The sequence below is a fragment of the Hyaena hyaena genome, unplaced genomic scaffold, assembly GCF_003009895.1.
Source record: "Hyaena hyaena isolate Hyena2069 unplaced genomic scaffold, ASM300989v1 scaffold_285, whole genome shotgun sequence".
NCBI classification, from domain to species: Eukaryota; Metazoa; Chordata; class Mammalia; order Carnivora; family Hyaenidae; genus Hyaena; species Hyaena hyaena.
In genome coordinates, this window is record NW_024080917.1 from 2119138 (window position 1) to 2141160 (window position 22023).

At 60.0% G+C, this 22023-nt stretch overlaps 1 protein-coding gene across 1 annotated transcript in view; it reads right to left on the reverse strand.

Moving 5' to 3' along the window:
* Nucleotides 1-2606: 2606 nt before the first annotated feature.
* The window catches only part of RAB11FIP3 (RAB11 family interacting protein 3), an 86681-nt gene continuing 67264 nt past the window's right edge, over nucleotides 2607-22023 (reverse strand). The window contains exons 5-15 of the mRNA XM_039246776.1: nucleotides 21535-21684; nucleotides 19376-19510; nucleotides 15106-15141; nucleotides 10912-11005; nucleotides 10314-10417; nucleotides 7473-7613; nucleotides 5736-5817; nucleotides 4879-5016; nucleotides 4475-4630; nucleotides 4244-4384; nucleotides 2607-4163 (exon numbers count right to left, since the gene is read on the reverse strand). Of these exons, the coding sequence (XP_039102707.1) occupies nucleotides 4050-4163; nucleotides 4244-4384; nucleotides 4475-4630; nucleotides 4879-5016; nucleotides 5736-5817; nucleotides 7473-7613; nucleotides 10314-10417; nucleotides 10912-11005; nucleotides 15106-15141; nucleotides 19376-19510; nucleotides 21535-21684 (1291 nt within the window). The 3' untranslated portion in view covers nucleotides 2607-4049. The remainder of the gene's footprint in view (nucleotides 4164-4243; nucleotides 4385-4474; nucleotides 4631-4878; nucleotides 5017-5735; nucleotides 5818-7472; nucleotides 7614-10313; nucleotides 10418-10911; nucleotides 11006-15105; nucleotides 15142-19375; nucleotides 19511-21534; nucleotides 21685-22023) is intronic.

Sequence of the window (22023 nt, forward strand, 5' to 3'; positions counted from 1 at the left end):
TCCCGCCCCGCCCAGTCAGGGGCCTGAGACTGGAGTAGCTCCGCATCCGTGTCCGTGTCCGAGGGGAGGGAGCTGGAGAAAGGCTGGGAGGGGCCGGACACAGGGCCCTGTGTGCTGGGGGAGGCGGTGGCTCAAGCATCCCTTGCGGATCCCACGTGTGCCCATGTTGTTCTCGGCTTTGGGACCCAGCAGTAAACACGGCACCCACAGACCTTCATGGGGTGGAGATTCTGGCAGGGATCGGACACAGGGACCCTCAGTGGTGGGACGCACATGCCGGAGCAGAGGCCAGTGGGTGGGCCGAGAGTGGGTCGTGTCTGTGCTGGGAGACGCGTGACCTGTGCTCTGCCCGATTTTACATAAAGAGCCATCACTGCCTGCTTTGCGAGCCCCACGTGCTGGGCTGACGTGGGAAGACACGTCCACACAGGTAAAAAGTGAGGGCCCCGGGGCGCCTGGGTGGCTCAATGGGTTAAGCATCTAACTCGATTTCAGTTCAGGTTGTGATCTTAACGATTTGTGAGTTTCAGCCGCATGTCAGGCTCTGTGCTGCTAAGTGTGGAGCCTGCCTAGGCTTCTCTCTCTCCCTGTCTCTGCCCCTCCCCTGCCCGTGCTCTTGCTCTCTTTCTACACATGCACGCACGCACGCACGCACGCACGCAGAAAGGAGGCGGCTTTCTGATAGTGCCCTGTCAGGGCAGAGCCTGCTTGGCGTCCTCTCTCCCCGCCTGCCCATACCCTCCTCGTCCACCTGCATTCTCAAACTTGATAAAAAAAAAAAGGGGGGGGGGTCCCTTCCCTGGCCCTCCCTCTCCCGGCCTGGGAACTGCCGAGCAGGCGGAGGGCCAGGCGCTGGGAAGGCCAGGGCGGGAGCAAACACAGCGCCGTCCCCTCAGCGTGGACGCGCTGGGCGGGGCTCCAGGGACAGCTGGAGGGACCAGGACGGCCAGGCACCCGCCCGCCAGCAGCCGTCTTCCTTGCCTTGTGCTCCTCCATCACGCGGCCCCAGCAACACGCGCTGACCGGAGACAGCATCAGCCTTGGGGGCTTGTGGCCCGGTGGCATCAGGTTATGGGGGAGGGTCCTCACACAGAAGGGACGCACTGGGGCTGGGGGGGACTCGGGCCTCCTGCTGTGGGGCAGCCCCTTCTTGGGTGGCGGTGGCTGCTGCCGTTTCCGCTTACGGGGGCTCCCCCCAGGAGTCCTCCGGCCCTGTGCTGCCCTAGTGGGCAACGGTCTCCCCCTCAGGCTGGGGGCCCTGGGAGGGCCAGGGCGGGGATCACAGCATCAGCTGCTGCGTGGCGCAACCCCACCGACGGGCTTGGTGATGACCGTGTCAGGGGACCTACCCTCTCTGAGCACCGGGAGCACAGGAGGGGGCCTGGAGCTTCCCACACTCTCCGGACCCCAGGAAACTAGTGGGGAGGTGGCTCTGGGCAGGACTTCAGCCTTGGACTTGTTCAAGCCCTGGATCCCCCCCCCCCGCCCCCAGGATCCAGGGCTCCCAGGCCTGACCCTCGTGACCCTTTGGAGTCTGGCTGCTGCAGCCCTCGCCGGGGAGGAGTCGCGGGCCCTGCTCACCACAGGCCAGGCCGTGCCCCCTCACCATCGCCCTCAGGTCGTTGGCCCCATGGGCCGGCACACCTGGGTTCAAGCCCCTTCAATGCCTTGCTGGCTGGTTGGGGATGGGGTCTTTGGCCTACCCTGGGCCTGTTTTTCTGTTTTGTGACCGGCATGCAGGTAGCTTAGTGTGAGGGAGGTGGTAAGTGCACGCTTCGCCGCTCCTGTGGATGCCTGGGCTGGGGAAGCGAGTTTAGGGGTTTTGGCCAACAACTCCCACTTCAAAGCAGATTTAATCACTTGCTCATAGAACCTTCTCACCGTCCTCCCGAACTACGGCAGTACCTGAGCTCTCCTCCCCAGCCTGGCCACCCAGCCTGACCTTCCAGATCTTTGAGTCAAATCCTTCCGGGACCTGTAGCTTTCAGTCTGTGTACACTGTGACGACACCCGCCCCCCCCCCGCCCCGCCCCGAGCCTGTTCTTTATCTGATTACATGTCCTGTGGGGACATCAATGAGCTCCAGATCCTCGATGCAACCCCTCAGACCAGCCTACGCTTGGGCTGTGTCCTCTCATGAACACCTGTGGCCCCCAAAGGCCCATCACATGGCCCTGGCCCAGGAGGGCCCCTTGGCTGAGCTCCCCTGGGGGTCCAGACTGGACGTGCCGCCCTGGGGTCTCCAGGAAGGGTCAGCTTGACCAGAAGGTCTCCTGCTGTCTGAGCTCATGTGGCACCAAGCCTCCAAGCCCCCGAATACGTTGGGGGACCAGGCAAGGCCCAGGGCACCCCCAGCCCGCCCTCAGGCCCCACGGAGGAAGAAACTGGCCTCTGTGGGTACAGACAGCTTTAATTCAGTGAGACCGTCTTGGCCTTGCCCTCTAGTATCCGGGGCACCACTGCTCTGCCCGGGGAGTCTTCCTCAAGGGGAAGGAAACAGGTCGCTGGGCGAGAACACGCCTGGGTGTGCGCATGAAGCATCTCCCTGGCAGCTCACATTTGCAGCCACGGTACCGCCGGGTGGTGGACAGAAAGAGACCCACGTCTGTGCCACGGGGGCGGGGCTGGGCACGGAAAGCAGAGCTCCAGTATTTATTATCATACATATATATATATTTCATGTGTATACACAGATAGTTTTCTCTCTTGGAAGTATTAAAAAATTGATCAACCTTCAATCTATAAAAAATACCTACTCTACATGATAGAAAAATCTCTCCTCCAAGTTTACACTGATTTACACCCAAGGCTTTCCCCAAAATGTACAATACGAGGCAACATCTTAAATCTTAGTGTAGAAGGTGGGCCACACGGATGGAGGGACGCAGGGCACCACACACACACGCACACGCACACACACCACGCGCACATACACGCCCTCACGTACGCACTTGCACACAGCAGTGGCCAGCCTGTGTGTGGGGTCTTGACCCACCCGGAGCACCTGGAGGCTCCCGGCCAGAGCGCAGGCGCAGAGTAGGGCGGGCCCAGCAGCCCCCACTGCGGTGCAGTGCCCGGTGCCAGTGGCACAGAGCCAGGCAACGGCTTCCTTAAAGGAGCCCACACGCTGCCGGGAGGGCCTTGCTCTCTGCTCTTAAGCTGGGTACTCAGAGAAGCCGCAGCGCCCAGCCTCCTCCAGAACGCAGCTCCGGGACGGTGGCCACTTTAACGACTTCAAACTCCCAGAGGAAACGTGGCGGCAGACATTTGGATTCTGGCCTGGGGAAGGGGGACTTCACCCAGGGCAGCCGAGACCTGCCCAGGGAGGGGAGGACGCCAGGAGGCCGGGGGCCACACCCACGGGGAGGCAGCGTCTCAGCACGATGCTGCCCGCGCCTGGAGTCACAGGGCCACGAGACCCATCCTGCGCACAGAGCATGCTCCACGTGCTGGGACTCTCAAGCCCTGAGCTTGGGGTGGAGGCTCGGCCTCAGCCCCGTCACCGCGGCAAGGGTCTGGGCTGTGGGGACAGCTGCGTGGCCGGCTGCGGAGCCCCCGGGTCTGAAGCCGGACTGCGGTGCTCTCACTGGGTGGGTGACCGGGCCGAGCAGCTCCAGCGACACGGTCCCGGGAGAGGCGGGGTCCTGCAGCTCCCAGCCCGAACCAGACGCGCACCGCCCTGCCCGGCTGTCCTGCCCACCGCATCACGCCTGGCGCGAGGGTCCAGGTGAGGGCACCTGAGCAGACGCACATGGCAGCGTCCCGGTGGGGACGTGTCCTTCCTTTCGTCCCTGACAGGTAGGGCAGCAGAGAGGCCTGCCACGTGGGAGGGAGCTCACGGAGGGGTCCGCCCGAGCCGTGCTCCCCACACCTCTGCAGAGGGCGGGCCCACGCCACCCCCCCCCCCCCCGCGTGGGCTCTGGGCCCCGGCGGCCTGCTCTTCTTCCCTCTGTGCCCAGCCCGGCTGCTGGCCTCGGCCGCGTGCGCGCCGCGGCCGTCTCCTGGGTGCGGGTGGGGTCCCGGGCACACCGGGCTGGGCCTTCCCGCCTCTACTTGACCTCCAGGATGGATGGGTTGGTCTCCATGATGGCCACGATGATGCGGTCAATGTAGTCCTGCAGGCGGAAGTTTATCTCCTCCTGCTTCTGAATGGCGTCCATGAGCTGCGGGAGGAGCAGCGGTCAGGGCTGCGGTGGGGCACAGCCTGGGGCACGTCCCAGCGGCCGGGCTGGGTGAGCCTTACCTCGTCTCGGGACACGGAGCTGATCTCTGCAGCCAGAGACTCCGAGAAGGAGGTGGAGAAGAGGTTCCTGGCGCCCTGGATGCTCAGGTTGATGATCTGCCCGTTGAGCTCATCGTTCTGCTCCTTCAGGGCGCGGTTGTCCTGCACGGGGGACAGGACGGCGTCACGGCCGGGGCGGGGCCCCGCTGGGGCGGCGCGCACGGGGCGGCTGGGGCGGCCCCCCGCGCGCACCTGCTTCAGCCTGCGGACCTCCTGCTCCAGCTCGCTCTCGCGGGCGCGGCTGTTGTACTCCTGCAGGCCCGCGCTGCTGCCCCGGCCCCGCCTCTGCTCGGCCTCCAGCTTGAAGAGCTGGAGGTGCTCCAGCTGCCTGCGCAGGTCCTCGATCAACTGCGGGCAAGCACAGGGTGAGCGGGCCTCCAGGCGGCCGGGCCGGCCCGCGCCAGCACCGCCCGCAGCCTCAGAGCCTCTGGGTCGGTCCGAGCGCCGCTCCCAAGTGGGATGACAAGGCCACACTCCCCGAGCACCACCACGGGGCCCGGCGCCGCGCAGCGACCAGCTGCAGGTGTCGGGACGCGGGGGGCATGGCCGCGGGCCCTGGAGACGTGGGCGCCGGCCCTACTGGGCGCCAGGCTCACCTCCTGAGTGGCCTCCTTGTCCCTCTGGAACTGGTGCCTCTCGTGACTCAGCCTGTCCCCCAGCTTCCTCCTGTTCTCCTGCTCATCACTGAGCCGCAGGGACAGCTCTTCAATCTCGTCCAGCAACTTCTGCTTCTCCTGGGGGCGTGAGGCACTCCCTGCACACGTGCCCGCTGCCGCTGCCCCGTTCACACCGCTCCCCCGAGTTGCCCGTGTCCCTCGGGCTCAGCCCACAACAGCCGCGTCTAAGCCATCCCATCGCCTGGGCGCGGTGCTCCTGGGGCCGTGCTCACCCTGAGCGCCACGCGTGCGGGTGGGGCTGGGGTTCGCGTGGCACAGGGTGTCTCACAGGCCACGGAGACTGTTCCTCAGGGGACGCAGGGCAGGAAGCATCCATGCAAGAGCAGGATCTGACCCACGGCTGCCCAGTGGGAAGTGCTCACAGGAGCCAGATGTTCTCAGGGTTCAGAGCTTCCCAGGGGACAGGTGGCGGGAAGGGAAGGAGGGAGGAGGGGCCTCTGAGTGAACAGCTGCAGACAGGGCGCGTGGTCCCGCTGGAGTCAGCCCCCGGGACGTCGTCCCTGCATTCAGGCCACAGGTTAATCTAAACTGAACCTTTGGATCCAAGGATCCGTGGGGAAGCTGGGAAGCCAGGCAGGGACCAAAGTGTCCTCGTCCTTACCACCAGGGGCCAGTGGGCCCAGGGTCGTCAGCTGACGCCATGGGGCAGCACAGCTTCCTGGACTGTGGAGCACCCCGAGGCCGGCTGTGTGGCTGCCCCGCTTCAGAAGCCTCACGAGGTGCCCGGCTGACCTCACGCCCACGTACGATGGCACTGGGCCCCACCGACCGCTCACCTCCTCTAGGCGCTCGATGTTGGCCTTCAGACACGGCGTGCAGGACCTCAGCTCCCCGTTCTCCTCATCTAGCTGCTGCAGCCTGGGACACGAGAACAAAGCTGGGGCCTTGTACCCAGAAAACGCGCCTCCTTGGGGCAAGGGACACCCAGTGTATCGGCAGTCCGGCCAGGAGCAGCCCAGGGATCTACAGAGGCCTCCCTAGATGCCCCAGCCCTTGTGCACCACTCCAGGGCTCTGAGCCCAGACTTTTCCTTACGCCGGGATGGTTATTAAATACACCGGGGGGGGGGGGCGCCTTGGTGGCTCAGCCGGTTGAACGCCTGACTTTCACTCAGGTCATGACCTCATGGTTTGTGGGTTCGAGCTCCATGTTGGGCTCTGTGCTGACTCTGTGTCTCCCTCTCTTTCTCTCTGCCTCTCCCCAATTCATCCTCTCTCTCTCTCCAATAATAAATGTTAAATTTAAAAAGAAAGAAAGAAAATATACACTTGGGGTTGAGAATACTTTGGGGTTTAGAGAAAAGCTGTAGACGTGGCGCAGAGTTGCTGCGGGCCTGGCCCATCACACGGTGCCTGTGCCACAGCCACGTGGGGTGCACTAGTCCCCAAACCAGAGACTTCATCTCTTCTCCCGCCAGCGCCCCCCAGTCCCGGGGCCCCTCCCTGGCCACACGGCACACGCCGCCTCGTCTGCGCCCCCTGGGGTCTGCGGCAGTCTCCCGGACTTTCCAGGCTTTTCATGACCTTGACAGCTTTGAGCAGCTCTGGTCACGTATTTGGCAGTGTCCCTCACACTGGGTTTACCTGGTTCTCGTGAGGAGACGGGTCCCGGAGGGGAGGGGCCCTTCGCGGCACCAGATCGGGGGCCTGAGTCTACACACGACTCAGCGCAGGGGATGCCGACCCGGATCACCCGGTGAAGGTGTGTTTCCAGGTGCGTCCTGTGTCGGGTGCATTCTCCCCGCCCCTTCCCTGTCCTCTGGAAGCCCGTCTCTGGGCCCGGCTGACCCCAGAGCAGCACCCCACTGCGTCTGCATGCCAGGGAGTCTCACGTCCAGGTGGCTGGTGTGGCCTGAGCGCAGCCCTCCCTGCACCCCTACTCCTGAAAACACGCAGGAGCTCTTCTCCAATCCAGTCCAGGGACCCCAGCGTTAGGAGCTGGGGAGGGGCTCGAGCTGCAGCGCCTGGAGTCTTCTCCCAAGCAGTTACAACCGCTGTGTCCCACATTCGCAAAGTGGCTCTGGCTCAGCTGGGGAATGAGCTAAGAAACGCTCTCTCCCTCTCTGACCCTGGGGAGGGGCTCTGGGGAGCCCTCGGATGGCCCCTTCAACCGTCTCTCTGCTGATGGACACATGGGCTCTCTCTCCTCAGCACTGCAGGAACCCCGCTCGCAGGGCGGGCTGCACGCGGCGGCTGCTGCCCCTCCCGAGCCCTGACGGGCTGTCTCGTGCAGGGCGTGCGAACTCACGCCGTTTCCCCCACCTTTCCTGGCGCCTCACAGGTACTACCTCCAGAGCAGCATTAAGGTTCTCTGTCAAGTTGTCTGCAAGAGGCCCGGTGCTCTGACTGGGACAACCCGGACTAGAGACAGACTCAGAAGGACGTGCGCGTAGGGTCAGTCTTTTAACTGTGACGCCGAGCAGTTTGACAGCTCTCCTCACGGGGGTTTGCCCCTCCTCTAACGTCAGCGGGAGCCCCGACGCCGAGAGCGGCCGCGGCGGCCGCGCGCCCCACCTGGCCTGCAGGCTCTCCACCTCGAGGCTGCGCTCCCGCTCCATCTTGCACACGAGCTCCCGGTGCCTCCGTGCCTCCTGCAGCGCCGTCTCACAGGCTCTCAGCTCCTGCTCCTTGAGCTGCTCCTCCAGGGCGTTGGCTCTGCGAAGGTGGAGGGAGCGAGCGGTGGCAGAGACAGAGAGACGCCCCACCCACAGCTCTGGTCAAGGATGGTTCTGAGGCAGCGGCTGTTACCCTCCCCCCGCGCCCCCCTCGGCCTCCCACGCCTGCACCTGGGGCCTCAAAATGGTGGCAAGGCTGTGACCGCAGGGACGGTCTACATCGCTCTCAGGCGGCTCACTCAGCGTGTGGCCAGGAGACCAGCAGGTGCCCGTCCCCAGGAGCACCTTGCACTGACACTGCAGGCTGGGCACCCAGGGCACCCAGGGCACCCAGGGCAGGGGCACGGGCGGGTGTTAGCAGTGACATGACAAGGAGACGTGCACCGGGGGCCTGTCCCGGCGCCTTCCCAGACCACCACGCCTACCTGCCAGGAGACCAGCCCAAAGAGAGAGGCCCAGGCTCCGCCTCTGGAGCCCACACCCCAAGCTGTCCATGCACACATGGCTTCTCAACCTCCTTTGGGTGCCTCACACCTAGGAGTGCACCGAGAGCCAAAGGCCACCAGACACCAGGGAAAGGTGTTGATGCAAAGTGGCTAAAGCAAATCGAGAAAAAGGACCTCTTGCAGGAGAAGGCCCTGTAATCCACACCTCAGAGCGAAAGTACCACTTCCAGGAAACAGAAACAGAATGCCGGAAGGCAATTTAGAAAGTGATTCTTAGAACCACGAGTAGAACAAATTTTAAATTCAACAGGACAGCTGAAGGAGAAAACCAAGTATGCTGTAATTTAAAAACAGAGAAACGACAGAATGGAAAAGTAAAGAACAGGAGAAAACCCAGAAGGTCTAACGTTTGATTAACAGGAGTTCGGACACAGAAGAAAATGAAAAAACTGAGAAGAGAAATAATTCTAGAAACCTTCCCGAAGCTGAGGGACAGCTTCCAGATTTAAAGGGGAGGAACCCCGTGCTGGCACAGGCAACGCGACCCTCCTGGGATCTGGGCCGAGGACTCAGACCCCATAGAGGGCAGGGAGAACAGCAGCGCCTGGCTTGCGGTCACAGTGCGGTCAGAAGGCCTGGAGCCTGCCTGCCAGGCCCCGGGGTCCCCTGCTTCTGAACAACCCCAGACACAGCCACGCTGTTGGCGGACGGGCGCACTGCGGTCACACGGGGCCTCACAGAACCTGCTCCTCCCCACCCTCCCCAGGCCCGGCTGGTCATCTGGGGAGAGTGACCCAGGAAGTAAGAAGCCGAGGGCTGGAACCCGCATGGGATCTCTGTGACGGCGGGGGAGGGGCGGCGGACGTAAGCTTCACCCACAGGGTTGGACGTGGCCAGCCGCGGGGCACGGCACATGGACTTTCCACTCCCTGTGTGGGTAACTGGGAAGTGCCGTCGGATGAGATACAGCCTCACCGGTCACCTTGAGAAATGGGGGTGGTGGCCCATCCACGCCCCCTGCACAGAGTGAGGAGGGAGAACTCGGCACAGCGCTGGAAGCAAGCCCCTCCACGGGCGTGCCGACCCCGCCCAGCTCTGCGGCAAGGCCACGGGCAGACCCTCCCGTGAGAGCTGGAGAGCGCGCGGCTGCCCAGGCCAGGCTCTCAACTACACAGGGAACCTGTTTCAACTGCTAAAGTGACATACGGGGCACGTCTGCAGTAACAGGACTCATTCAGATCCTCATCCAAAGAGCAGACCGGCCACCCGACACGGAAGGACGGGTCGGGAAGGTCGATGCCGATCCGGATGAACACATCACAGCGGGAGCTGAGCGTCCCCTGGAGACACGTGAGTGCGCGTGGGCCGGCGTCCTGCCGTCGGGAGCACTGGCAAACCACCTGCCCAGGTGAGCCTGAGGTCACAGAACGTGTGGCAGAGCCAGGCTCAGGGCCACGGAGCCCGCTGAGGACAGGGCCTCCCCCGTCCCGCCCCCAAAATGCTGTCTGTGTCCCGTGACCCCAACTGCACGCAGGCACGGCCCAGGGAGCTGACACCACGCACTCCCTTAGGCTGGGTGTGAGGCTACGTGGCAGGGCTGGTTGCAGAATGCAGAGCCACCAACGGCGGGGGAGGTCGGCGTGGACGCCCAACGGCCACTGTGTGTCCTCTCGGTGGCTCCCTCTCTCCTCTCACCCCTGCCGTTAAGTGCCTGCGAGAACCCGCCTGCTCCCAGGGTGGGCCCGGCTCCCCAGTGCAGGCTCTGGAGGCCCTCCCCTTCACGGCCCCCACTGGCGGCCTCTGACAATGGCCTGTGCCTCAGCGTCCCGGCCCGTGAGCTGGACAGCAGGCGGCCTCTGCCTCACAGGACACGGGAACGGGGACAACGCGGGTGCAATCAGTGCAGCAACAGTTGCAGAGCAGCAAGCCTGTCTCCAGGCGCATCCAGGCCAGGCCAGGCTCTCAGAAACAGGGACACACACTGGGGACCCTGCCAGAGAGTGCTGGTGAGCCCCTCCTCAGGTGACCCCCACCAGTCTCCACGTGGGTGCCGGCCCGCCATGCTCCTGGGAGGTGCCGCGGTGCCTCCCCCTGCTCCTTCCCCGGGGACGGGGGCTGGACGCATGGCAGGCGGACAGCGCTAAGTGGCAAAGACGCGAGGGAGGCCGCCGGCAACGTCCCCCGAGCTGGCATCCGGCAGCTGGTGGAGGGACACTTCCAGGGGTGAGCCGCACGGTGGCGGCAGCCACGACCCTGCCGGGGGAGGTGCGTGGTGCCGCGGGCGCCCGCCTCACCGGTGCACCAGCTGGAGGTTCTCCTGCCGCAGCCGGCTGTGCTGCTCCCCGCTGGCGGCCGTGTCCTTCTCCAGCTCCGACACCCTCTTCTCCAGGAAGACAACCTTGGGGGTGACACAGGGGCTTCAGAATCTGGAGGTGGCGTCTCCGGGGCCACCCAGCTTGCGGAGGATGTGAGCAGGGACACGCTCACCTCCTCCTGAGCCGGCCCTCCAGAAACTCGGGGTCGCTTCCACAGCGAGGCCGTCCTGCCCTAAGGAACCCCCCACGCGGCCTCCCTGGGAACTCCGGTCCCACACGCTGTCTGGCTCTGCGGTCACCGCCCTGAAACCTCGAGCGCCCCCAGATCCTGCCTCCAGGAGCCAGCTGAACGGACTCCCTGCACGTCGGTGGAGCCAGATGGGCCCACAGACAAATACGGGTGACACTGACCTCTCCACGCACGACGGGAAATGCTCCTCCCACCGCACGGTCACTGGGGCCTCCCATGCGGCTGACACTCCCCCCACTCCCCACCCCATCAGGGCCTGCGCCCCAAGGCCGCAGCACCCGTGTGTCCTGAAACCCGGCTGTCTACCTGCGGTGGCCCAGGGCCTACCTTGTCAGCAATGTCCTCTTCCATGCCCTCCACGGGGTCTGGGGCAGGGTCCTGGAGGGCCGCCACGGTCAGGGCCCCTGACTGGTGCAGGTACCTGTGGAGAAGGAACAACAGCCCGGTCCAGAAAAGGTCCTTCAGCAGAGCATGGAGAGGAAAGGCCACGAGTTCTAGAAACATGAGCATGTGTCAGGCTGAACACCACAACCCAGCCAGGCCCCCACCAAGGGGGTCCCAGCAGGACACAGCCACCCAAGGGCCACAGAATGTCTCTGCTGCTCTTTGGAACCTGACCCCCCCCCCCCCCCCCCCCCCCCCCCCCCCCCCCCCCCCCCCGGGCTCCTTCCTGGGAAGCCAATGGACGAGGGTACTTTGTCCTCGGGTCGTAAAACACGACTTCGCTCCTCTCTATGACGTGGACTAATCTCTTCTGCCACAGGCCCATGAAACATTAATTCAGGGTCACACCTCTTGCGCGCAGCGTCACCTGTGCACACTCTTGCTGCCTGCTTTCCAAACACACTCCTCGTGGCAGTCACAGTGAGAGACCAGGGGTCTCTGTCGGGGTCGCGCCAGGGCCTTGCCTGGAGTTTCTCCTGGGCTTGAGCTTGGAAGGTGCACATACACAAGTGTCCCCGTGGCAGCAGCCCTAAGGCCCTGGCACCAGTGGCTGCCATGCGCTGTGGGCCACGTCAGGTGCTGTACGGCCCCAAGACTCAGGTGGACCTGCGAAACCCCCCTCCATACCCTCAGAGCCCCTTCCTTGTCCCCAGCCACTGGCCCCAGCAGGTGCTCAGCAAACATCTGTCCACGGTACCCTAGCGACAGTCTCGTTGGCTAGGGTGACTCTGTGTCAGCTGAATTTACCTGCACCTAAAACTCTCAGAGCACCTGCCCAGAGCGCCAGCAGCAAGTCTACCCGTGCCGACCCAGGCTCCACACTCAGCAGCCTGGTGCTCAGAGCTGTGTGGCTTTGAGAAAGCCACTCATCGCTCTGAGCCTTACTCTCATCTAAAATGGGGATCACGAGCTATTACGAGGTGTAACAGAGGTTACGTAAATAAACAGCTCCTGGTAAGGACATGACACAGGATAAGAATTCAATAAAACACTCTTAAAAATCACATTGAAGATTTCTACATTATCAAACACACGAAGCTCTATTTCCTTTTTAGTACTGAGTGAGCTTATGCATCCCTGAAATTGTTTTCCGGAGACGCCCTAAGGGGAACAAGAAAGGAGGACATCCTGACCCCTGGGGGTCACAAGTCCACTAGCTGTGTCCTGGGAGGGGCACTAAGCGCCTGGCTCTGGATCTAGCGTGATTCCCTGCAGGGCACTGAACCCAAAGGGTCACCCTGTCTTTGTCTGACTGCGGCATTTAAATAGCTCTCCATGACTCCAGCCCCAACATGGGCTCCTGACACGCGGCCTCACTGTGTGGCCACTGTAGGCCTTGTTTATCTAAATCCACCCCCACGCAGGAGAGCCACCGGGAGAGGGGCTGCGGGGGATGCCTGATGCACCCCAAGGGTGTCTTCTGCGCACGGGCACTGCCCCCTGTCCTCAGGCTGATTCTGTGCTGGTGCCTCTGGGTCCTAATACGCACCGTGACCCCAGGGCCACTTTCGTCTGGGTTAGGCACACAGCCAGGTCGCCGAGGCCAGAGCTGGCGGTTCCAAACCCCACGGTCCAGCTACTGTGCCGCACACAGAGGCAGCACGAAGAGACACCACAAAGAGCGAGAGCATCGGCTACAGAGTTTCCTCAGAGCCCTAGTGGTAGTTGTAGGTGTAAAATGGCAGATGAAAATGGCATGTGTGTGTGTGGACCGTAGACATGCTCTGCTTGTGAACCCAAGCAGAAACACCTGCACACTAGACTTTTTCACACCAAACGGTATCTGTGAAGGAAAGATCAGATGCTCAGAGTGTGTTTCAAAGGAGGGGCCAGAAAGAGCCCAACAGCCGAGGCAGCGCCCCCAGGGACCCCAGGGCCCGTCCACGTCCTGGATGGGGGCGGCTGCGGGGAGAGCCTCCTGTCAGCACCTCTAGTCTGTCTGGGTGGAACACGGAGTAAGGGGAGGGGGCGGGGGGGGGGGAAGATGCCAAGCCAAACTTGTAACAAACGCGTGGTCTGGAATCAACATCATGTTCCTCGGAGTGTGGATGCCCCTCTCCAGGGGGGATGGTGAGGCCAAGTGCGAAGGGGGCTGATGACCTTCACCCCTGCTTCTGCTAAGCCCCTAAGGCAATAGAAAAACAGGAGGTTCACATGCCGAGGACAAGGAAGAGACTGGACCGTACCAGAGAAGAGGTGCCCACAGCAGAGAGGAGGAGGGCTGCAGCTGCCCGGGGAGGCTGGCAGCGAGCTCGTCACTCTGGAGAACGCGGGGAGGCCCGGCACCCGAGGCCACACAGGAGCGGCCTCAAACCACACCCTCAGCGAGGCTTCGGGAAGAGCCACACACACGGGCCCGGCACAGGCTCCCCTCCGGGAAACCAGCCGGCCCGAAGCCCGTCCGCACCACGCACGGGCCAGAGGCCACCTGCCAGCTGTGAGCAACCACAGCAGCACAGACAGCAGCACCCCTGGTTGTGAGGGAAGCTCACTAGAAAGACAGGCTGGACAAGGGCGTGGGGAAGAGATGCGGAGAAAACGCTGTGGCCACCACAGGAGGGACCAGGGCAGAGGCGCACAGGGCACAGGGATGAAGCGTGAGGGCCACAAACGGGAGGTTCCAGAGGGAGGACAGGGGACGGATGGTGCTATCAAGCAGCTTGAGAAAAGTCCGTGGGACTACGGGGTGGAAACCTCCAGATCAGAACAGTCCGTCTGTCACTGTACCCAGCATCATTAATGGGAAGGACTCACAAGACTTAACCATAAAGTTTCTGAACTTCAGGGATAGAGAAAACATCTGAAAAGTTTCCAGAGAGAAAGATGCAAAGAAAATAAGAAAGTCTCGGGGCCCTGGCAGCAGGCCTAGCACCGGAAGGTACTGAGTGGTGTCTGCCAAGCTCCTAGGGGAGGGGCTCCCGGCCCAGATGGGAGAAAAGTGTCCAGGCAGGTCTCAAAAGTCTATCTCCTGGACACCTCTTTTCTCAAGAAGCTACAAGATGATGTGCTGGACAAAGAAAACAATGTAGACAAAAGAAGGGAGACCGGTTCAGGGACCAGGATGAAGCACACACGGAGCGCAGACCAGGGCCGCGGGACTAGCGCCCACAGCCACGGTGCCCTTGCCACGGACATGGGCATGGGAGGGGCAGAGAAGGCAGGGGTGCGGCGAGGAGGTGAGGCAATTTGCTGTGCCACAGCCGCCACTGACTCCAGAAGGGGCAACGTGTCTGAGAAGGGGAATAAGTGGGTGTCCCAGGGCTTCCCGTGAGCACCTCGGGCGTCTGACAGGCCCGGGGAAAACCGGCGAGCCGGCCCCGGGGGCGCTGCTCACGCAGGAGGCCGACAGGGAGGCCCAAAGCTGGGAGGTGGGGAAACGGCCACAAGAGTGTGTTCTTCAGAAACTCGGCATTAGGCTCGCCCCCTCCACCTTCTTCTTCACCTCGGAGTCACCTTGGAGAGCCAGCGTGGGTGCGAAGGGAGAGCATCTGAAGGAGGCCCACCCAGACCTGGGCTCTGCCCTGACCCTCGTGGACGACACCATGGGCCACTGTACAGCAGACACGGCACGTGGAGATGCGCCGGCCCCTCGTGGACATTACTGCGAAGACTTGGTAAGATGGCTGCCGTGCCGCAAGCTTTCAGCGCAAGCCAGGGTCTGATCAGGGTGGTGGCCATCGGTGTCACAACCCATCCCCGAGAATTCTGAGAGTCCCAAACCACGAGAAGTGACTTCCAAAAGTTTTAAAAAATACGTTGGACAACACTATTTTCTAAACAGGTTTTTAAAGAGCTATGATTAGGGGCGCCTGGGTGGCTCAGTTGGTTAAGTGTCCGACTTCGGCTCAGGTCATGATCTCATGGTTCGTGGGTTCGAGCCCTACATCGGGCTCTGTACTAAAAGCCAGCTCAGAGCCTAGAGCCTGTTTCAGAGTCTGTGTCTCCCTCTCTCTCTGACCCTCCCCTGATCATGCTTCTCTCTCTCTCAGAAATAAATAAAACATTAAAAAAAATTTAAAGAGCTATGATAAGTTACACATTCCAGAACATCTTGTTAAATAACCAAGGGGCTCCTACCTTGCCACCTTCCTGCTGGAGAGCCGTTTCGCTGGACTGTGCAAAATCAAAATAAACAGGAAAATTGTGTCAGAGAACAGACAGGGAGGAATGGGAGGAAACAGGAAATTCAGGCAGAAGAGATATGGGGATGGAGGCATGTTCACAAGCACAAGGCACCCGCCTCCCAGGCCGGCACCGTATGCAGAAAGGCCTGTTCAGCGAAACGTTCATGGACACGGGAACAATCCCAGGGCCTGGCCAAGGCCTGGGCAGGTCACGCCGTGCCGCTCCCATGAAGGCCACTCCCACGGAGGTGCCAGACGGAGCCATGACCAGACCTCAGCTCCGAGGCCGAGCCCAGTGCCACATCCACCAGTGGGCTGCACTGGGTCCCAGCCACCAGCGAGTGCGACGTCCCAAATCCCTACCCTCCAATCGCTTGGCTGTCTGAGGCCCCCATGTGAGATGTGACACAAGCCTGTTTGTGACCAGGAAGTTCGGGCATGAGCTGTAACTCAGGCACCGAAACCTTACGCGCCTGCGCGGCCATCTGGAAGCCCTTCCCGCTGCCCTTTGGGCGGTCAATCTGGTCAATTACCCATCGACTGGCTGACAGAATCCTCTGCGGTGGCAGAAAAGGCCAAACTTACCTTCTCTCTCATTTCTGAAGTCTGAGTTTTATTTTCAAGTGTAAGTGCTAAGCTACCGGCCTCAGCCCATGAGAAGACACATGCCCTCTCGCCAGCACAAAGACAACCCCGGTCTCCACCACCAGGAGCCAGACCCACGGTGTCTCCCTCCAGCCTGCTCATCTCAGACACCCCTGCGATCCCCACACAGCTCGGCCAGAAAAACCTACGCCGTGTCAGTCACCGACTCACAGCCTCCCACCTCCCCACTGGTTCTGTGGAAAAAGACTGGGGCCTTTTTCCGTGTCTTCCTTTGCCATGTTCTGCCAGTAGAGGATGCTGGAGAGGGCCCTCGTGGGAGGGTCCCCATGAGTCCTCAGCTACTCTGCCATGGAGCGCCTCTGGTGTGAGCCAGAGGGCAGATTTCCATCAACTTCTAGAGGGTAAGTTTGCAGCAAATCCCGCTGGTGTGCCGTCAGGGAGACAGCCGCCTCCTGGCCCCCTCACAGCTGCTGTCGCTGCGTTCCCTGCAGCCAGTGCCTCACTGCCCCATCTCTCTGGGGCTGCTCACTCACTACACTCTCCTTGTTCTCACAACACACTCCTGTGTGTCCCCTCTCCTGGCAGGGCCCTGAATGACACCACAGATTTCACCCTAATATCTTGGAGACTCCCTGAGGCTAACAGGACAGGACAGGCTCAGTTTATTATTCAGGGGCTGCACTGCCAGTCCAGTTTTGACGTTTATAATTTGTAAACAGACCTTACTATTCTTAATTTCTTCTTAGTGTTCTTAATTTCTCTAAAATGAATTGTTTTCATAGAGGCTGCCAAGTGTCTGGAAACTGATCGCAGTGGGCACGTTCTGAGGTTCACTGGGTAGAAAATACAAACGACATCGAAGCTTCCCACCACACTTGGGACTAAATCACCTTTCATCAGCCACAAACCATGACCAAACATGTATTCTGAAGCAATTTCTCGGAAACCAACAAGCAAGACTTAGACCTCCTTAACTGCAGCGTTTGGGACAACCTTGCTGACAGCCGTGTCCTGATTACAGTAATGATTCCAATGGCACACGAACCCTCCTCGTACGGTCTTTCTCAGGGATGGCTCAGGCTGGACAGAAGGCCCCACTGAGCCACACCCCAGGCTCCCCACCTCCAGAGGGGACTCTTAACAGAGGCGACCCTGGCCGGCCTGCGGCAGGTTCTCACCATGGCAAAAGGTCACTTCTGCACCACAAGTCTCCAGAAACGAGAGAGGAGCCGTGCGTGCGTGCTCACTCTCAGGTACAGAGATGACATCTCATGCTCAGACCCACTCAGCAGGACAGCAGGTCTCCACGGGGGAAGGACAGGTGACCCTTCACCAGTCAGGTGGAGGGACCTTCCTGGAGCACAGGACACCTAGCTAACCAAGTACAAGAAGTGAAGACTGGGGGCGCCTGGGTGGCTTAGTCGGTTAAGTGTCCGACTTTCGCTTAGGTCATGATCTCGCGGTTCGTGGGTTCGAGCCCCACGTCGGGCTCTGTGNCCAGAAGTATCTCCTGCTGTTCCTTAGAGACCCGTGGTTCTCCAGATGCCCTTGAGCTCTAACTTTCAAGTTAGCTAAGTCTTGGAAGGCAGGCAAGAAAGAAGAAGAGCAGGGGCGCCTGGGTGGCTTAGTCGGTTAAGCGTCCGACTTTCGCTTAGGTCATGATCTCGCGGTTCGTGGGTTCGAGCCCCACGTCGGGCTCTGTGCTGCCTGCCAGCTCAGAGCCTGGAGCCTGTTTCAGTCTGACTCCCTCTCTCTCTGACTCTCCCCTGCTCACGCTGTCTCTCTCTCTCTCTCCTAGAAATAAATAAAAAAAACATTAAAAAAAAAAAAAAAAAAGAAGTGAAGACTGGTTCTCCCTACGACAGAGGCCCGGGGGTCTTTGGAACCCTCGGACGCCACACTTGCCCCTGGAAGTTCCCTGGAAGGCTGGGTTCTCATCGACACCGCCGGGACCTCCCCCCAGACTCCCTCTGAAGCTGCCGGCTGGCCACAAAGAGCGTACGACAAAGGGGTGTATCGGATACCAAATGTGCCACACGGCGCCGGAGGCAGGCCAGCGGCATAGCAGGGCTCTCGGCCACGGGCACCCACCGGGAAGGCTGAGGCCCCAAGGGGGGCAGGCTCCTCAAGCCAGGGGAGCAGTTTTTAGAAGACTGCTCTACACAGGCCGATGCGGTCAGGATGGCGTGCCCTTCTGCCACACTTCACATAACCCCTCCCCTGCCCAAGTCCCCTCTTTTTCAGGCAGCCACTCCAGATTGGTAACCAGGTTGGTACCCAGGGGCCCACACCACTGAGCAGCACACCCCGACACCCCGTCCCTTCCTGCCCAGTGTGACAGCTCTCTGCTGGTCTGGGGGCTGCTGTGGCAACGCACCCAAGTGCACCCCCTACCCCACCCCCCCGCCCAGGGCTTGCCCACACAACAAGCTCAATCAACAGTATGCTCCATGGACACGTCAATGTGAGCGAGCTACTCAGACTTGGTTTCTCGAACAGGAGCTCTGGAGCATGCCAAGTTGTGGGGGTCCAGTAGGCGCGGTCTCCTTCTGGAGCTCCAACCTGTGGAGGGCTGAGAGGGAGGCTAACGCTCTGGCACAAACCAGAACCGGGAGACGGGGAGGAGGAACAGACCAGGGAGGACCCAGGCCAGGGAGCAGCAGGCACAGGCTGGGGGCCTGGGAGCTTGTTTAAAAACAGGCGCCCTGGGTGCAGACATTACTTAAAACTAAAAATCTCAGGGGCCCGGGGTGGCTCAGTTGGTTGAGAATCTGGCTCTGTGCTGGCAGTGTGAAGCCTGCTTGGGATTCTCTCTCTCCCTCTTTCCTGCCTGAGTGCATGCACTTGCTTGCTCTTTCAAAATAAAGTAATAAGTATTTATTTATTTATTTATTTATTTTTAAATATTTTTATTTTATTTCTAGGATAGAGAGAGACAGCGTGAACAGGGGAGGGTCAGAGAGAGAGGGAGACACAGACTCTGAAACAGGCTCCAGGCTCTGAGCTGGCAGTCAGCACAGAGCCCGACGCGGGACTCAAACCCATGAACCACGAGATCATGACCTAAGCGAAAGTCGGACGCTTAACCGACTAAGCCACCCAGGCGCCCCGAGTAATAAGTATTTTTAAAAATATATTAAAAAAATAAAAAAATCTTTTAAAAAACAACATATAGAAAAAACCCCAATCACAAAAAGAAACCATTTCAAGGGAGAGTTCTCTGGATTTAGACACAATCCTGAAAGCTGTTTACAAATCTGTGTTTCTAAAGACCAAATCTCACTCTAAATTTCCCAAAGCTCTTTCACGTGACTCTCACTTAAAGAAATCTTTTAGTAAAATGAAGCATGTCTGTCTTTGCAGGTGCAGACCTCCTTCCCCACCCTGGATCCCCTTACTCAGGACACACAGGGCGAGAAAGGCATTTCCTCCCTGGGGAACAGCAGTGGCTCGGGCTGCGGCACATGCAAGGGGCGAGGAAGCAGAGGCTCAGCACATGCAGGGTTGGGGGACCCGGCTGCGGGAGCGGCGCTGGTGGCCAGACCCGCGGGCAGGAGCCGGGGGTCCCCGGAGTCTCCCTCCCGCTTGGACAACAAGCAAGGCCAGGCACCGGTTACCTATTCTTTTCAAGATCGTTCAGGCGAGCAGAAAGATCCTCAAGGCGGTTGATCTGTTTGTGGCATTGGCTACAGTAAAACTCAAAAGCCTCATCAGTGAGGATGCTGTGCAGCTTTGCAGCAAGCGGATCGGTGCTAGAGAGACGAGAAGCGTCAGTTCAGAAGAGAGCGAGGGCCCATCGGGTCATCTGTGACTCCCCAGAGGGGCTGGACGAAAACGAAAGCACGTTGTCACTACGGGAGATTGCGGCTCTTGCTTTTAGACTGCGGTGAGCCCACCTCCCTCAAATGTCACCTCGTGGGCTGGTGACACACTGGCTCGAGCAGTGAGGGGACCTGGCCACACTCCTGCTCCTTCCTGGTCAGGTGCTCAGAAACAGGTAGCCCATCGGCTTCACTGTAAAACAAAAACTCTTCTTTCACAAGAAGAAATAACCAGATACACTGCTTTCTCTTTTGTCAAAAACACCAGCATGAGAGCCAAGTGCGTGTCTCCAGGTGGAGTTCACCTCCCTGAATTGCAGCGGCAGCGACTCTCCTCCCTGCACTGAAGCCCCCCACCCCACCCCTCCGCCCCGGGTCAGAACTGCACACGGATGATGAGCACCGGTAAGTCTGTCATTTTTAAGGTCTTCATTAAAAACTCAAGATTCAGGGGAGACTGGGGGCCTCAGTTGGTTGAATGTATGACTCTTGATTTTGGCTCAGGTCGTATGCCACGGTCGTGACATTGAACGCTGAGCTCTGCGCTAAGCATGGAGCCTGCTTGGGATCATCTCTCCCTCTCTCTCCACCCCTGCCCTGTGCACGTACATGCACATGTGCTCTCTTTCTCAAAGATAAATTAATTAATTAAGTACAATAACTCAAGGTTCCATTTGCCTCCCTGTGATCTCATTGAAGTGGACTTTGAGAGCACTGGCAGGACACCCGCTGCAGGAAGATTAAAGTGGGAAGCCAGTGAGGTCCCTGACACATTAAGACCTCCTGGCTTCTGGAAGCCGGTCTGGAAGTCCCACAGGAAGACAGGCTGAAGGGAAACGTCAGTGGCAGCGCAGAGGTTCTGCCTGAGCCCGAGAAGAGTGGAGAGGCGGCTGACAGGCACACACAAAGCAGACAAGAAAGATTTCCCAACTATACACACAAGCATTTGGCAGCGTCCAGTCCTCGGCCTCTGCCTCAACACCACCATGAACACACATGTGGCAAGAAAGGCTGCAAAAAGCACGCGCACATTTCGCTCACGCCAACTCCCAGAGGCATGCCCCAGGAACCCTCTCCCAGGCCGTGGGTCCCCTGGGCCAGGGCGACAGTCCGGGCAGAAGGAGGGCCTCGCGGCTGCAGGCTCAGAGATACTCAGCTTCCGCTGTCGGCAAAGAGAGAGGGTGTAAAGAACCTGACGCTGGGGGTGTGGTGGCCGGCGTGGGGCAGCCGCCAAGTAGAGAGAGAGCCTCCCCTGCAGAGGCAGGCGCGTCCTCAGATGGGCTGGGTACCAGCAGAAGGCTCCCGGGTCCACAGGGCCTTTGCTTGGACACAAGCGAGGCCCTACGAGGAAGGCGAGCCAGAGAGGATCTGGCTCCATGAGCGAAGGTCTCACACGTTAGACCTAGCACTTCAGCTTATTCATTCAGAACTTTCCAGACAATTTGGGCCCATCTGATAATTATAAGGAAATGAATGGAAACAATCATTTGCGACATTAAAGCCTCCCGCAGAGGCTGATCCAAGGGAACGCGCTTGCAGCTGCAAGAGGAATAAGGTCTGATAATCGAACGTAGAACATGGTAACTGCACCGCATCCTATCCTTAAAATCACTGAGAGTGGAACGTAAGCGTTCTCTCTCTCACACACGTACACATGTTCTCTCACAGGTGCGCACACGGATACACACATGGTTCTCCAGTGTGTGTGCACATGGACACATGTGCGTGTTCTCTCACACATGTACACATAGGGACATACACACAAGGTCTCTCATGCATGTGTACATATGGACACACGCACGCGTTCTCCCACATGTATGCACAGACCCCACACATTTTCTCACACAGGCACACACATACATGCATACGTTCTCACACACGTGTGCACACGGATACATGTGTGCACGATGCTTTCTCACACGTGCACACACACATACAGTGCAGAAATGCATTACCTGGGGGTGAGGAAAGTGGGGTCTCTGCAGTCATGCTCCCCGTTGCAGAGGGTCTCCAGGGACAGCTCTGCCTCACTGCCCTCACCGTAGTCCTCAAATTGCTCCTCGCCACCTATCACCGTGACGACGGACTGGCTGTGCAGGTGGGGTCTGCAAAGGCATACAGAAGTGACACACTGTGACTAGTGGCCCCAGAACCAATGGTGTGATGGCACCTTGCAGCAGATATGTGCCACTAGCCACACGCTTGGGTTCAAATATCACAGTAGCCACGTTAGAAAAAAGTAAATGGGGGGCGCCTGGGGGGCTCAGTCGGTTGGGTGTCCAACTTCGGCTCAGGTCATGATCTCATGGTTCGTGGGTCTGAGCCCCGCGTCGGGCTCTGTGCTGGCAGCTCAGAGCCTGGAGCCTGTTTCAGATTCCGTATCTCCCTCTCTCTCTGACCCTCCCCTGCTCATGCTGTCTCTCTCTCTCCTAGAAATAAATAAA